This window comes from Oryza sativa, chromosome 4, assembly GCF_034140825.1.
Source record: "Oryza sativa Japonica Group chromosome 4, ASM3414082v1".
NCBI lineage: Eukaryota > Viridiplantae > Streptophyta > Magnoliopsida > Poales > Poaceae > Oryza > Oryza sativa.
In genome coordinates, this window is record NC_089038.1 from 22,191,027 (window position 1) to 22,206,003 (window position 14,977).

Consider the following 14,977-nt stretch of genomic DNA (forward strand, 5'->3'; position numbering starts at 1 on the left):
TAATAGAAATTAGGAATTAAAATAAGGAATATTGGAAGAAGAGTATATAATCCATACAAGAATTTAAAATTCACAATAAAACTAATAAAATTAAAGTAGAATTTGGAGTACTAAAATTAGAAATTTAAAAAAGGAATATTGGAAGTTCGTTCTCATCAGACACGCAAAATTATATTGTCATTTTAATATATTTGAATAATACATTGAGAAAACATATATATTATTATAAGATAGAAAATATAATGATGCTAGCCGCGCAATCTGCACGGGCCACCATGCTAGTTTTAAAAATTCAAGTTTGTAAAATTCTCGGTCGTTAATCGCCAAAGTGATATGACTGATTTTAAAAAGTGAGAAAAAATATTGATAATCTCCTTTAACACTGGAGATAGTATTAACCTAAAAATGTATATTTTTTTATAAACACTCAAGAATTAATCCAGCAATTGACACATTTTTTTTCTTTTCGACAAATCTTTCCAATGCGCTCTCTTCAATCTTAGTAGTTTTAGAGTCCATCCTCACTTAGAGCCATCTATGGTCGTTAGCTGGCGTTGCTTTTTTGGGGTTTCTTGTGAGGGTAGTGTGGCTCTGTCCCATACCCGCTGATTGGAGTTGTATTTAGCCGTCGTAGTAGTCTCTTCCTCTTTTCCTTGGTTTTTCTTGATTTTGTCTTTTCTCCCTCCCCTTTAGTATAAGTTGGTCTGGCTGATTCCATTGTTTAAACAAAAACTTTTTTCTTCTAATATATTGACATGTAATTGTTTTGCACGTTCGTGAAAACAAATCATTTCAATGGAAGGATAATAATTCATTCATATCAGATAATTAAGAATACAAATTTTACATATAACTACCAACAAAAGTACATAATCCACCACACAATTAAATCACAAGCAATTCAGCATCGACACACAATTGCCAAACACCTTTTCACCATGCAAAGCCATCCATCCACCCATATGAATGCACCTGCATGCAACTAGCTTAATTAGCTAGCTAATTAAGCACACTGATCAATGAGAGCGATCATTCATGATCATGGTGATCTCGCCGAGCCGACGCCTCGGTGACCTTCACGACGTGCTCCTCCACCTTGATCTCGTCGTCGACGACCACCGCCCCGGCCGCCACCGCCTCCGCCACCACCGCGGCGGCGCCGCCACTTATACCGCCGCCGCCTCCGCCTCCGCAGCCGATGGCCCCACCGGCCGCCACGCCGGCGACCCCGGCCTCGCCGACGACGCCCTCCACGATGCGCACGTGCTCCGTCACCTTCACCTCCACGTCCTCCACCTCCTCCACCTTCGCTTCCTCCTCCTCCTCGTCGCGCCGCGCGCGCCGCCGCCTCCTGAAGACGACGAACAGCAGCGCGGCGAGGAGGCCGAGGCAGATGACGCCCACGATCGGGACCACGATGACGATCACCGTGACGTGCGTCGTAGGCGACGGCGGCGGCGGCGGAGGGGGCGGCGGAGTGACGTAGGATCGTTCGCCCTCCATTAAAGCTATATATATTTAAGAGAAATTTGGTTTTGTTCTTGATATGTGTGGCAGTTTGTGTGAGGGATTTATGGGATGGACATGGAGATTAGTCCACATTTGAGCTACTTTTATAGCTTGGGAGAGCAAGAGGTTGACACTTGACACTTACAGTTTTTAGTCTCAATCCAGGGCTTGGTCCAACAAGCAAGAGCATGCATGTACACTATGTGAAGTGCAAGAAGCAACCCCATTGCGTTAGAGATGCTGTTAATTATGACCTTAATTTTCTTTTCTTTTCTTTTCTATTGTCCATGATGGAGAGGTGCAGATGACATGTAGACATTTTCTGAGTGTACACAAAAACCATGGAGGAGTGGTAGCTAGCTAGACTAAATAACTGCAAGTGTGGCTTAATCAATACTACCATTACTAATTAACATTAGCTGGTATGGTTGTTGAGTGAAGATGGACTTTACTTGGCAGCACATTCAGTGCTGGAACAAGCAATCCATTATCATCATATTGTCGTTGAGAAGAGATAAGTATAAGACAAGTGGAATGTAAAATAGCTTCTGGGAAATTAAACAACGAACGAACTACGAACCCATGAAATGCATGTAACTAAACTTCAGGTGTCATCTGTTAATTTTCTAACGGTTAGTGGAGAGGTTATTCACATTAGGAGGAGGAGAAAAACTCATCTCGTCGATCACTGAATGTAACTGTTGGGTGTTGGCACTTGCTATAACAAACGTTTTTTCAGATATAGCTACTGCACACACACAATGGCAGAGCACCTTTTACCTATGATACAAAATTACAACAGATGGCTACAAAAATTTACTCAAAAGAGGCATCTGATCAGTCAGCAGTCAGAATGCACCCTGACCAACTTCAGTGACTCAAATGGCGTCTGCAGCCGCCACTCCCTCTGCTTCTTGCTCAGGGGCCTTCCCTTGCCGGCCTGCTGCCTGTTGATCTTCACATCAGCTATACCCCAGGTGCACTCGCACAGGTCCATGTCGTAGGAGATGAGCCTGAAAACTCCATCGCCTTCCTGAGGCGTCATCCCTTCTCCGCCGTCGCTTGTAATGGTGTACCTGACATACATGGCCCGTTCTTTGAAGCGTTCAAGATCATCAGGGATGCGGATAACCCTCTCCACACCAGGGGATGACACCTTCAGAGTGATCAATGGAAGTATGCCTTATCACTAAGTACAACATAAACAATTACGAATTTATTGAAGGTTGTTAGCTTCTTCCAGAGATCATCTGGAGAAGGCATTAACTAATTCTGGATATGGTTAGTGAGACCTAGAGGGACAACACATACCTCCAAGGATATGTTTTGTGGTATCCTGCCTGCTGACTCTGCATCATCAATCTTTGCACGGTATGCAATTGTGAACGCTTCGATATCATCTATGGTTGGAGAACCATACCTAATAGCATGTGGTTCATGAGAAATTTTAGATCAATGGTGCTAAACTGAGAACAAAGCTACCAAAAAGAGGAAAAAAAAAACCTTTGACCTCAGTGATATATGCAACTAACTCATAACATGTTATATCTTTGAAAAACATGGTTGGACATACACAATAAAAACTGTAAATACCGCATATTGTTGCATAGATACTGATATTGATATATACCTGGTTGACATCTTCTCAATGCGTACTCTGATGGTTAAATTAGCAGCTGTCTTGAAAGCATAAATTTTTAAGTCTCCATCAAATGAATTTGAGACCTCCTCTGCCAAAGCCAATGCTTCCTTATCCCACCATGTGCCAGCAAGTGATATTCCGCCACCAGCACCTCCATCCCCAACCTCCAGTTACCAATGAAAATGTATGGCTATTGGTCAATGTTTTTTTAGGACCTCCATCTTCCAATGTTCTCTGGTAAAGGTTGCATTTTTCAACAGGTAAAAGTATCACTTACATAAAGATCTTGTTCATCATCACTCTCAAAATCATCTTCAAAAGAATAGTCATCATCATCATCCTCGTTATCATCCAATAGATCTGCATGTTTTGAGGGGTACAGTTACTTTTTTAAAATAGCTAATACTACATGGTAGGTCAATGGACTGGAACTTTTCATGATAGCTGAGGGTGTATATTAGCAGGTTTAGCAAGCAAGGATGCTTCTGTTGAAAGATTGAGTACTGTGTAAATAAACTCAGCAAGACGTTAACTATTCGGTTATTCTACAGCTCAAATTAATTATTGCACATGCTAACTGTTTGTAATTAGAAATATCAAGGTGAACTAACAATGGGCTATGAAAGCAAGGAATCCTATCTGTTCAAGAATCATAGACCGAAATGAGGAGGTCAATTTTGGGACGATAGCCGATTTGGCAAGCTATGTCCAATTAATTGCATCAGGACTCAGAACCACGGACCTCTCGAATTAACGGAATGAGTTCGCACACATATTGCAGCATTATTTATGGCCTCTGTCTACATATAATCTACTCGAGTAGCTGGCCTTAAATATAATCTAGTATTCAGAATGCATGCCCATATGAACATCCAGGATTCCAGACCGAATGATGAAAGAAATGTAGGCTAAATGCAGAGACCCAAACAGCCCCCCCCCCCTCCCCCCCTCTGCCCAGTACTGAAAGATTCCCACAAACAAAACAAAGAGATATAACCAGAATTTGCCAGCCATACCATCATCATCAACATCCTCCTCCTCCTCATCATCATCGTCTTCACCCTCCATCTCATCAACAAAATCATCACCCTCCTCCTCATCAGGCGGCTCCTCACTTCCCCCCTTCCTTTTTTTCTTGGCGAACGGCACCACCGCTGAGGCATTTCGACAAACAACCAGCGGGCATGACGAGCACGCCGCAAAAGCAACGCGGCGGCGAGAAGCCCAAGAACTGAGAAAGAGCGGAGTCCTCGGCGATCTGATGCGTTCCCAGGATGACGGGAGTCCGCGAATCACTCCTCCCGCGACCAAATCCATCGCAGAATTATCGATTTCGCGCGCGCGCCAGTGTGTGTATGCGAGTAACCAAGCGGCATGGAATGGAAGCAGCCGTTCTTATCAGACTTATCGGTAAGCTACAGAGTGCACAAACCAAAGGAGAAAGCGCATTTTGCAAAATACGCCTTCGGAATACGAAACCGCTTTCCCATATCCCGAGTAGTTAAACGCAATCTGGGTGCGTGACCCGTGTCGACGACGACGACGACCACCGCCTCTCTCTCCGACGCGGCGGCGGCGCCGGCGCCGGCGCCGGAATGCCGCGCTCCCTCGGCTACGGCCACGGCCACGGCCACGAACTCCGCCGCCGCCGCCTCCTCCCCGTCGCCTCCGCGGCGGCGGTGCTCCTGCTCCTCGCGCTGCTCATCATCCTCCCCTCCACGCCGCCGGGAGGGCCCCGCGCGTCGTCGGACCCCGCCTCGCTCCTCCGCGCGGCCATCGCGGCGCACCCGGAGCCGGGATCCTACGCGCGGCCCTGCGCCGACCACCTGTCCCTCTCCCTCCACCGCCTCCGCGCCGCGGCCGCCTCCCTCGACTCCGGCGACCACCCCGCCGCGCTCCACCTCGCCTCCGCCTCGCTCCAGTACCAGTACGACTGCTCCCACCTCCTCTCCCTCCCGGCCTTCCCCTCCCACCCCATCACCTCCCGCTTCCTCGCTTCCCTCGCCCCGCCGCGACCCGGCGCCGCCGCCACCACCAAACCCTCCTCCGCCAACGCCTACGCCGCCGCCTTTCCGGCGACCCTCCGCGCGCACGCCACCGTCTGCAACGCAAGCCCATCAGCGACGACGCAGCGGTCCGATTACTCCACCGTGCAAGCCGCCATTGACGCGGCGCCGAACCACACCGCGGGGCATTTCGTCATCAAGGTGGCTGCAGGTATATACAAGGAGAATGTGGTAATTCCGTATGAGAAGACCAACATTTTGCTGGTGGGTGATGGGATTGGTGCTACCGTGATCACTGCCTCGCGGAGTGTGGGGATTGATGGGATTGGTACCTATGAAACTGCAACTGTTGCCGTCATCGGTGATGGTTTCCGGGCAAAGGATATAACATTCGAGAACGGCGCGGGTGCGGGAGCTCATCAGGCGGTGGCATTCCGGTCAGACAGTGACCGGTCGGTGCTGGAGAACGTCGAGTTCCGCGGCCACCAGGACACACTGTATGCTCGCACGATGCGGCAGCTGTATCGCCGGTGCCGTATCACGGGGACGGTCGATTTCATATTCGGGAATTCAGCGGCGGTGTTTGAGGAATGCGTGATCAAGACGGTGCCACGGGCAGAGGGAGCTCGAAAGAGCGCGCGCAATGTGGTGGCGGCAAATGGGAGGATTGATCCAGGGCAGACAACGGGGTTTGTGTTCTGGAATTGCACACTTGATGGGAGCAAAGAGTTCTTAGCGTTGTTTCGGGCAAAGCCGGAGTCTTATCGGCTGTATTTGGGGCGCCCATGGAAGGAGTATGCAATTACAGTGTATGCCGGATGTTATTTGGGGAAGGTTGTCAGGCCAGTGGGATGGCTTCCTTGGCGTGGGGAATTCGCACTCAGGACGCTATACTATGGGGAGTTTGACAGTCGAGGGCCTGGTGCAAATCACACGGCAAGGGTTGAGTGGAGCAGCCAGGCACCAGAACAATTTGTAGGAGTCTACTCAGTAGAGAACTTTATTCAGGGGCATGAATGGATTGCATACTAACTACAATGTGAAGTGAAATTATTATATCAGTGTTTCTTGGTGGCAGTTCTACATCACAATTTTGAAAATTATCTTGAGACTACAAGATGCTCCAAAGGATCTGATGCCAACTGTATTGACACGGTACATAGGCCAACTGATGTGGTTTCTTTTGTGTTTAGTTGTACCTTAGTTTTGTTTTAATGTTTGGTTGCGCTTTTGGGCTAGTGTCTGGTTACAGATTTTGTAATTGCGTTAATTCTTTTGTAGAATACATATCAAAAAATGGTTTGCTGCGGAATATTTTACAAGCTTATTTATGTTTTGCTCCTGCAATATAATTAGTTTGTGGTTGCCTCTGCATTTTTTTTGCTGAGATTTGTTCATCAATATTATCACTTTCAAGTACAAAGGCAAGGACCAATTTGTGCCTTTGCAAACCTTCGATGTGTTTTTCTTCCAAGAGCTCCATCGGTTGGACTAATAAGCCAAAACAAAAACTAAAAAAAAATAAATTTAATTTAATTTTGAAGTTAATTTTAAGATATTTTCAACGTAGTACTTTTTGGATATTGGCTTTTAAGTCGCTAAGAATACCTATACAAAAGTTTTACCTATAAATTAATTTTTATTCCCTAATAAGCCGTTTTGGTTTATTAGGGAATGTGGGCAACCAATCAGACTGCAAGTACTGGATGAAAACCAACCATTCCTTCTGTCCATATATCCTGTAGTAGTAATATAGTAACATTGTTTCACCTATTCCCAGATTACTTGCAGTGGTTTGCACCCTAATTGCCTTCTTCCTTTACTGAAGTGCTGCATGATCAGTGTAAGGCCTGCTTTTGTACTAAATTTCTGGGGGTCTGAACTCTCAAATGTTTTTTTAAACAGTTTATGAGTACGGCTTGTCTCCATTGCCTCTGGCCTTCTTCAGCTCTCCTGCTTGGGAGGATCCGGTGCAGTTGCTAGTGTAACTGCAACTTAAGCAGTTGCGCTAGGATCACAGGATAAGAAATCAAGGGTCCAGATCAATGCATCACTGTAGCACCTATTTGTTGTAGCAAAAATTATAATTTTCGTGTCTTTGTAGCAGCGAATCTGATCTGTTTGATGAAAATACAGATGGCCTAGATTGCTTTCAGTTTTGTGCAGTTGTAATACCAACGGCACCTGATCTAAGGGGCTTCAAAAGTTCGATGTGGCGGTTAACTGAATCTTGCTTGCGTGAGTTTTGTAGAATCACAGTAGCTGAAGATAATTCTTGCGCAAGCAAATGCACGTGAATTTGGCTTCCAATCAAATTCTTCAGAAGCTGAAGCTTCCATGGAGAGAGAAGTGACAGGCTTTCAGCAACGAGATGAGCAAATTTTGACAGCTTCCAAGCAATAGCCAATCTCACACGAATCCACAACCAATTCAACTCACACCCTGTTAGAGAAAGGGTAGGAACAATCAAATGGTTTTCAGCAATTAACTTTGCTTGATCTTTGCACTCTATTTATCACTATTGGATGGTCAAAATGCTGAATTTGACATTTTGTGTAAACAGCAATAGGTTGTCATTTTGTTCTGACCTTGAAGCATTTAAGCAAATTGCTTTGTTGAAGGATGCCACACTGTCAGCCATGACTAAGATGTATTGCATGAATATAGTTTTCGGTGTTATCATTGTCGGGCAAGGAATGGGGTTCTTTCAGCATTATATAATGTGCCTGATGAATCAGTTAAAAAAGTTTGGGTGCTACCTAGTAAAAGAAGCTTATCCATTTGTATTTGTACTTTTACCTTATTAGTAGCAATAGCAATATGATTATATTTGTACCGCTATTAAGTACAAGACATACTTGTGAAATGTTCAGCATGACATCTTGGCCAACTCTCACCGAAACATGTCTGTTAATATGCATTCTGGAGCCAAAGTTTAGGGAGAGTTTGTTCTAAACTAAGTCAGACATGAGTTCCTTAACAAAGCTGAATACAATAGAAGTCAGTCATCGACACAAAACATCCAAATATGACATAGTAATTGCAGCTGTTCTAATTTCTAAAATGAAATCAGACCTGACTGAATTAACCTTAAGTACAGGGTCTGAACAATCAAATTGATGCTCAATAGAAGTATGCAACACATCAAGGGGAAAGGAATCTCTCACCTCGTATGGCACAGAAATGTACACTACAATAGCAGATGCAAATTGTTCTATACTGAAGAACAGTGTATCACAAACAAATTGTTTCTTTCTCCAAGTACAGAACAGCTCTGACCGGCACATATATATATATATATATATATATATATATATATATATATATATATATATATATATATATATATATATATATATATATATATATATATATATATATATATATATATATATATATATATATATATATATATATATATATATATATATATATATATATATATATATATATATATATATATATATATATATATATATATATATATATATATACCATGGTAATAACAGTTTACAATGTCCAGTAGATTGAGAACATTTATCTTTAAAAAAAAACAGAGAGAGAACATTGTTTTCACTAATAATTTCAAGTTTCCTAGTACAGAGATGCCAAATCACACTGAAAAAACATATATTGATCATGTGATATACACCGTTACAAAAAAACAATCTCACTAATGTAAATGTGGTCTTAGTCAGGATTCAGGAAGAATACATCACATTTCACAAGTAGTTATTTTGTCAGTTCAGACTTCAGAGCCGAGGCAATGAAAGAAGGTTGTATAGTCCAAGGTTCGTATATCCTTCGAGCTATTGGGTCCAAGGAAGCTGCCCAGGGTAAGGCACCAGACCACAGTATGAGAACAGACCCTTCAGCTCAGGGCAACCATTCGGATATGGAATGGCACGGTGAAATGGATCCCTCTTAAGCCTCTTCATATGAAGAGAACCTAAGCATCCATAAGGATCTTCCTGGAACTGAGATCTAACAGCGGCTTCACCCTTGACAGCAGACTCCCTTGCAGTCAGTGTAGCAGGGGTACCTAAGAAGAAGAATCTCCCTTCAGGGAATCCAAGAGCAGATCTGTGCAATTGCGCAAACCTTTCCTCCTTAAAATCATAGCTTACAACCTAAGAAAAGAAATGTTGAGATGCAGATTAGTGAATGGCATCAATAAGTTTGAAATACATAATCCAGCCAACAGGGTTACTAATTGCGTAATGATAAATCCTAATAGGAGGTTTTGAGAACAAAGTATAGCAAGACAAGAAATCTTACAGTTATATTTTGCGGGTAACTTCCAGTGAGTTCTCTAAACCGGCAAACGCTAAATAGGAGGTTTTCAAAACTATCACGTGCATGCTCCTCGGTGAGTGCCCGTCTCCTTACACTTTCATCATTTCCTGTGCATATACAAGCAAACTATAAGTAGTTACAGAGGATAGTCATTAAGTCGTTTAGTCATCAGTGATAGCAAATTCAATTTGATGCTAATATTACTACACTCCAATAAGTAAATACCATCAACTTCAGAGATCATTTACTTATATGAGCATATATATTTTCATTATCCATCTTCCTGAGATTCTATACTCATACACTGAAACTTTATTTTTATCATAACCAGAGAATTCTAAGTTTCAAGGAATTGCTCAGTGACCTGCAGAAAATATGAATAAACTATTTCCTTTTTTATTTCCCACTTCCAAAGCATTAGCACGGCATTTCTTTGTTAAGGCTTTTATATATATGTTCCCACGCATATGTGTCTAAACATAAATGTAAGTCCTTTACTCATTGAAAAGAATTATGATTGTTTTGCTCTTTTTCAGAGCAACTGAGAATTTAGTGGTTAGAACTAATATCTAATTGTACATCTAACAATGCTATGATTAGACCAATAAGCAAAAGAACAATTGGCAATGCAGTTTCAAATTCCAGTGTGTCAATAAAACTAGTATTGCGGCGACCCGATGAAAACCATTAAAGCAGCCAAACTCACCAAACCAGCCTTTCGAATCCGCGATAGTCCAGTAGCTCTGAGCCTCGCTCCTCGGCCCCGCATCTTTCCTCGTCTCGCCGCCGCTGAACAGCAGAAGCGCCTTCTCATCCCTCGCGGCGATACCCACGCCTTCCTTGATATGCGCCAAGAACGTGGCCGCCTGACCGGGGTGCTTCTGATACGGCTCCAAGAACCAAGAGTCCTCGCGATCAATCTTCCCGCAGCTCTCGCTCGTGTAAATCGAATGCCCGGCCACCATCACAAGGTTGCGGAGCTCCGGGAGCGGATACTCCCCGACCTCACCCGAAGAACCCCGCATCATCCTGAACCGGGTCTCGTACACCGACAGGAGGATCAGCACGCTGAGCCCGAAGGACAGCAGGATGAAGGCGACCGCGACGGGGTGCGCCTCGTAGAAGTACCGGATCTTCATCAGCGTGGAGGTGAGCAAACCGGGGGCGTCGTGGTTCTTGGGCTTGCGTAAGCCCTTGCGGGCGATCCCGGACTCGAGATCGAAGTCCGCCCTAGGGTAGCGGAACGACTTGGGGCTCCCGCCCGGACCGAATCCCTGGCTGTTCATCGCGCCCCACCGGCTCGATCCGAGTCTTCCTCCCGATCCAGGTCTCGCCGGCGCATGAAGCGGCGCCGGAGCGAGGGAGGGAGGGAGGGAGAGAGAGGGCTACGAGGCAGGAATGGGGTATACCTCCGGTTCGATTCGAGCAGAGAGGCTCGCCGGCGGGGCGAGGAGGCCGCACAGGGAAGGAGGCCGGGCTCCGGCAAGGAGAGGAGCCGTCCACACCGCCGTGCGTGCGTGCGCGCCTCCGCGCCCCCGCGTCGGCCGCCGGCGGATGGAGAGGGGATCAGGATCGCCTGCCTTAACGGGGGAAGAGAGCAGAGGCGAGGAGAGGAAACTGGGAATGGGATGGGAGATGGGATGAGATATTTAACTATTTGTTGTTATTTAACATTTATCATTGAACTCACATATAATTTCATCTCGCGTGTTATTACGAGAGTTTACAATGATAACAATAAAACTAGCTTAAACAACATATGTTATATAAGTTGATGCGATTTAAATTTAAATAGTATGCAGAATGATGATTTAAATATAAAATAAGATGATGTGGTTTTATGAGAGAAAAAAAAGAAAAATAATTTAGACCATATATTTAAAGGTTAAAAAAATTTGAGATGATATGTCTTAATGAGAGAAGAAAAGAATAGGGATAATTTAAATCATAGATTAATCATCTGACCAAAAATAATTGATGAGATATGACTTAATGAGAGAAAAGAAAAAAAAAACCTGAACTAAGTGAGGATGAAATATATATATGCATATAGGATACTAAAAAATGATGAATAAATATAGAAATATTATGTGAATTATGTGGGATGATTTTACATACTTACATTTTAATTCTCTAAAATTTAATAAATTATTAAATTATAGATAATATAGCATGCTTATATAATGCTTAATGTAATAAGTGTCCGTGGATGATGATGTAGCATCTTTGCATGTCAAACTTTAGGAATTATAGATAATATAACATACTTGCATGACGCTTAAATGTAATAAGTGTTAGTGGATGATGATGTATCATATTTCCATATCAAGATTTAGGAATTAGTGGGTTATAACTTTATTCTAAGAGATGATATGAGGGTTCATATGTCATAAACTGTTAGTGACAAATTATTAAATATCGTATCTTACAAATGATAAATAATTAAATATCCTGGGAGTTGGCTAGCCGCCTAGCAAGGTTGGTTTATCGGTTTTGGGGTGAGGAGTGATTTATATTTTGAAAACGAAAAAGGTAAATCCTACAGTAATTTCGAAATCGTAATTCTTAATTTTAAGTTCATTTTAACTTTTTTATTATAGTTTATTTTTATACTAGCTTTCAAGTCTCCATGAATATATAATATATATTAAAGTTTTATCTATAAATTATTTTTTCGATAATAAGCGTTATAGCTTATAATGAGCTGTAGGCCAAATGATGGTTCACTCAGCATATGTTTGTTACGTTAGTGTTAGTAATATAACGATATTTATTTTAGCTCCATACCTAATTATCCATAATACATTACATCATCTTTAAAATCATAATAAAGTTTAAAGTCTATCTATAATCCGTAAAATCTTCAGAAAGTGTGAGAGGGGATCAGTTATGGCACCGTCACCACATAAGAAAACAATGACATTTGATATATTAAGTTCTGTCAAGTTTATGTGATTAGTTAGCAAAACAACATTTGTGTTTTACTACAATAGATTTCTAAATCATCGCGAGAATGCTTGCAATGCAACAAAAACTATGGGTACAACTAGAGTATCAAACGGCAACAATATTTCATTTCATTAATAAACATATCATCAACATCATGTATTACACTATCAACAAAGAGTATTAACTGATAACAACATTTTATTATCGAGCATACCATCAACATCAGCAAGAGATATAAACATGAATCACTCATTCATCCATTCATAAGCAGTTTGAATTATCTTATGTGTCATGCCAACTTCATCAGCAATCATACCATCAACATGCTTATAATACACAAAAAGATAATATGTTTATAATATGTATGTCTTTTTATGTATTATAAGTATGTTGATGATATGATGTTTAGAAACATTCTTATTTTTCTCGTATATAGTGTCTTCATTCCTCAAGCTACCCTATCTACTCTCAAGCTCGTTGAAGTTTCAAAGTTAGTATAAGTCAATATACTCTTAACATCCTTTATAGTTATTTCAATTGCATTTCCCTCAATTTTCTGTATTGAGATTCTTCCTTTGTAAAAACTAGTCAGGCATAAGCCAAATGTGGAGTCATTTCAATTGCATTCCCTTAAATCTTCTGCATTAATATTCTTATTCCGTATATCGAACTAGACAGCCATAAGCGAAATGTTGGTATATGTGAATTTACTGTGTGAAATTAGCTTAAGAGTTTCTATAAAAAAACACTTGCTCATTCAACGTCTTGTGCACCAATCTTCTTAAATAGTTTGCATTTGACAAATGTAAATTTTATATGTGTGATTAGATCGAGACAATACTTGTTTAACAAGCTCCTTAAACAGTACATGCATGATTCAAATATATCTTAATAATTTTGTACGTATGATCTATAATGTTATATTTACAATCGAGAATGGAGAGTATTCATGCGTAAACTTATTTAAGATAGTCACCAGTACAAAGAATTGAACCTCAAAAGATTCATATTACAAGCAAAATTTAAATCCATATATATGTATTATGGTGTTGTTACCATACGTAAAACATGGAGAATGTTTAGCTACCATGATATTGAGAAAGAAGGAAAGAGAAAGCCAGAATGATAGAGTCCACCTTCCAGGGTTCATATTTTATATATATATCTATATATATATATATATAAAGAGAGAGGAGGGAGAGAAGTTAAAATCCCCTTTCTACCCTTTACTTACATAACCCTAGTAAGATAGCTAGGTACATTATAAATAAATATTATAGGTACATTATAAATAAATATTATAGAACAAAACATATTTCTTGGGTATATTCCTTAGGGGTACTGCTTATTACATGAGCTACTACCTCGTTTTTTTGTTAGCATTTTTCCCGAACGACTAAACAATGTGTTTTTTGCAAGTTTTCTAAGAAAAATAAATAATTCCATTTTTCAAGTTTGTAATAGTTAATACTAAATTAATCATATGCTTATGGCTTGCCTCATTTTCCATGCCACTGACTAGCAAAGCTCACAACCCTATCAAACGCAGCCTTACCCTATTCTTGATGCCCTAAAATATATATCACTTTGGCGCTTTGAACTATAACTAACTAAATGATGCCCTGCATTTTGCTACGATATATATGTTAGATATTGGAGAAATGATAAAATAATTTGGATTAAAATATTATGAAAGTGATTTTAGAATGATGATATACATGTGTATGTTTACTTTTAGAATAAAATAAATTATAGATATAATTACTATATACTTACATGTTGACCTTTGTGTGTTTAATGAGTTGATGTGGCATGCTTGCATGTAGATTTTAGGAATGCTAATAAATACTATGCTTGCATGTGGAGCTTTAGGTGTTTAGTGGGCATTATCTTTATAGAAAGAAGGGATTGGAGTGTCGGCTATGAAAGCATATAAGGCCCTTTATGAGTTTTGGCGATTGATGACAATATAATCATTGGAGCTAATTTTTGGTTTCTAAGTATTTGAAAAGTTTAGGTTCCAATGATGCGGTCATGAAAAGCTCAAAGAGCAAATGTTGACGGTTCTTAAATACCAAATCCGACCATCAATTCCTGCATAAAAGCATTTGAAAATAAAACATCAAACTTAGTGGTAATGTTTATTACTAATCATTTCTTACACAAATGTTGGTAAATATTTGTATGCATGTGATTAAGGATGAAAACCACCCGTCATGCAACGAAATAAACTCCAGCTGATTAGACACGCGAGTACACGAATTGGAGGGCCCACAAATCAGTGCAAAAACCAACCTATACACCATGCACCATCATAGGGACCCACCTATCTCACAGCTAGAGGTGGTGGGCTAGTTCAGTCGAACCACCCAAGGCGCCCCAATCTCCAGCCTCCACATGGTGCTTCACCATTAGTTCCTAATGGCGGTTAGGGGTGCTAACCGACCTAACTACCGACTTACAACCATCATAAGATGGCTATAAAAGGAAGTTTCATTCCATTTGCACAACACACAACAAAATGGAGTACAACTCACTTTCATATTTAAGCTACTCTCTAGTATAGTTGGAATAT

At 41.2% G+C, this 14,977-nt stretch overlaps 4 protein-coding genes across 4 annotated transcripts; 1 reads left to right on the top strand and 3 right to left on the bottom strand.

Annotated features, from left to right (window-relative positions):
* Window positions 1-790: 790 nt before the first annotated feature.
* Window positions 791-1,579, bottom strand: LOC9271479 (uncharacterized). The gene has a single exon (XM_015779576.3). It carries the CDS (start codon window positions 1,501-1,503, stop codon window positions 1,030-1,032), a length of 474 nt encoding a protein of 157 aa, XP_015635062.1. The 5' UTR covers window positions 1,504-1,579; the 3' UTR covers window positions 791-1,029.
* A 591-nt stretch (window positions 1,580-2,170) lies between these two features.
* Window positions 2,171-4,518, bottom strand: LOC4335917 (uncharacterized). The gene is made up of 5 exons (XM_015778440.3): window positions 4,168-4,518; window positions 3,429-3,511; window positions 3,140-3,315; window positions 2,821-2,929; window positions 2,171-2,665 (listed from the first exon to the last, which is right to left on the bottom strand). The coding sequence occupies exons 1-5, from the start codon at window positions 4,466-4,468 to the stop codon at window positions 2,351-2,353; spliced, it is 984 nt and encodes a 327-aa protein (XP_015633926.1). The 5' UTR covers window positions 4,469-4,518; the 3' UTR covers window positions 2,171-2,350.
* A 136-nt stretch (window positions 4,519-4,654) lies between these two features.
* On the top strand, window positions 4,655-7,309 carry LOC4335918 (probable pectinesterase/pectinesterase inhibitor 51). The gene is made up of 2 exons (XM_015778439.3): window positions 4,655-6,312; window positions 7,063-7,309. Exon 1 carries the CDS (start codon window positions 4,747-4,749, stop codon window positions 6,187-6,189), a length of 1,443 nt encoding a protein of 480 aa, XP_015633925.1. The 5' UTR covers window positions 4,655-4,746; the 3' UTR covers window positions 6,190-6,312; window positions 7,063-7,309.
* A 1,371-nt stretch (window positions 7,310-8,680) lies between these two features.
* LOC4335919 (uncharacterized protein C57A10.07) lies at window positions 8,681-11,072 on the bottom strand. Its single transcript, XM_015778014.3, has 3 exons — window positions 10,160-11,072; window positions 9,436-9,560; window positions 8,681-9,287 (listed from the first exon to the last, which is right to left on the bottom strand). The coding sequence occupies exons 1-3, from the start codon at window positions 10,737-10,739 to the stop codon at window positions 8,967-8,969; spliced, it is 1,026 nt and encodes a 341-aa protein (XP_015633500.1). The 5' UTR covers window positions 10,740-11,072; the 3' UTR covers window positions 8,681-8,966.
* Window positions 11,073-14,977: the final 3,905 nt, after the last annotated feature.

Bases quoted from the DNA above. Each gene is read 5' to 3' on its own strand.
- LOC4335919 (XM_015778014.3), bottom strand. From the start codon at position 10,739: ATGAACAGCCAGGGATTCGGTCCGGGCGGGAGCCCCAAGTCGTTCCGC. The intron at 9,561-10,159 runs GTGAGTTTGGCT...GTATATGCACAG, and splicing joins GGATTCGAAAGGCTGGTTTG to GAAATGATGAAAGTGTAAGG. The intron at 9,288-9,435 runs GTAAGATTTCTT...TTCTTTTCTTAG, and splicing joins GTTACCCGCAAAATATAACT to GTTGTAAGCTATGATTTTAA.
- LOC4335917 (XM_015778440.3), bottom strand. From the start codon at position 4,468: ATGGATTTGGTCGCGGGAGGAGTGATTCGCGGACTCCCGTCATCCTGG. The intron at 3,512-4,167 runs GTATGGCTGGCA...CAAAACATGCAG, and splicing joins GGAGGATGTTGATGATGATG to ATCTATTGGATGATAACGAG. The intron at 2,930-3,139 runs GTATATATCAAT...ACATGCTATTAG, and splicing joins ATTGAGAAGATGTCAACCAG to GTATGGTTCTCCAACCATAG.
- LOC9271479 (XM_015779576.3), bottom strand. From the start codon at position 1,503: ATGGAGGGCGAACGATCCTACGTCACTCCGCCGCCCCCTCCGCCGCCG.
- LOC4335918 (XM_015778439.3), top strand. From the start codon at position 4,747: ATGCCGCGCTCCCTCGGCTACGGCCACGGCCACGGCCACGAACTCCGC.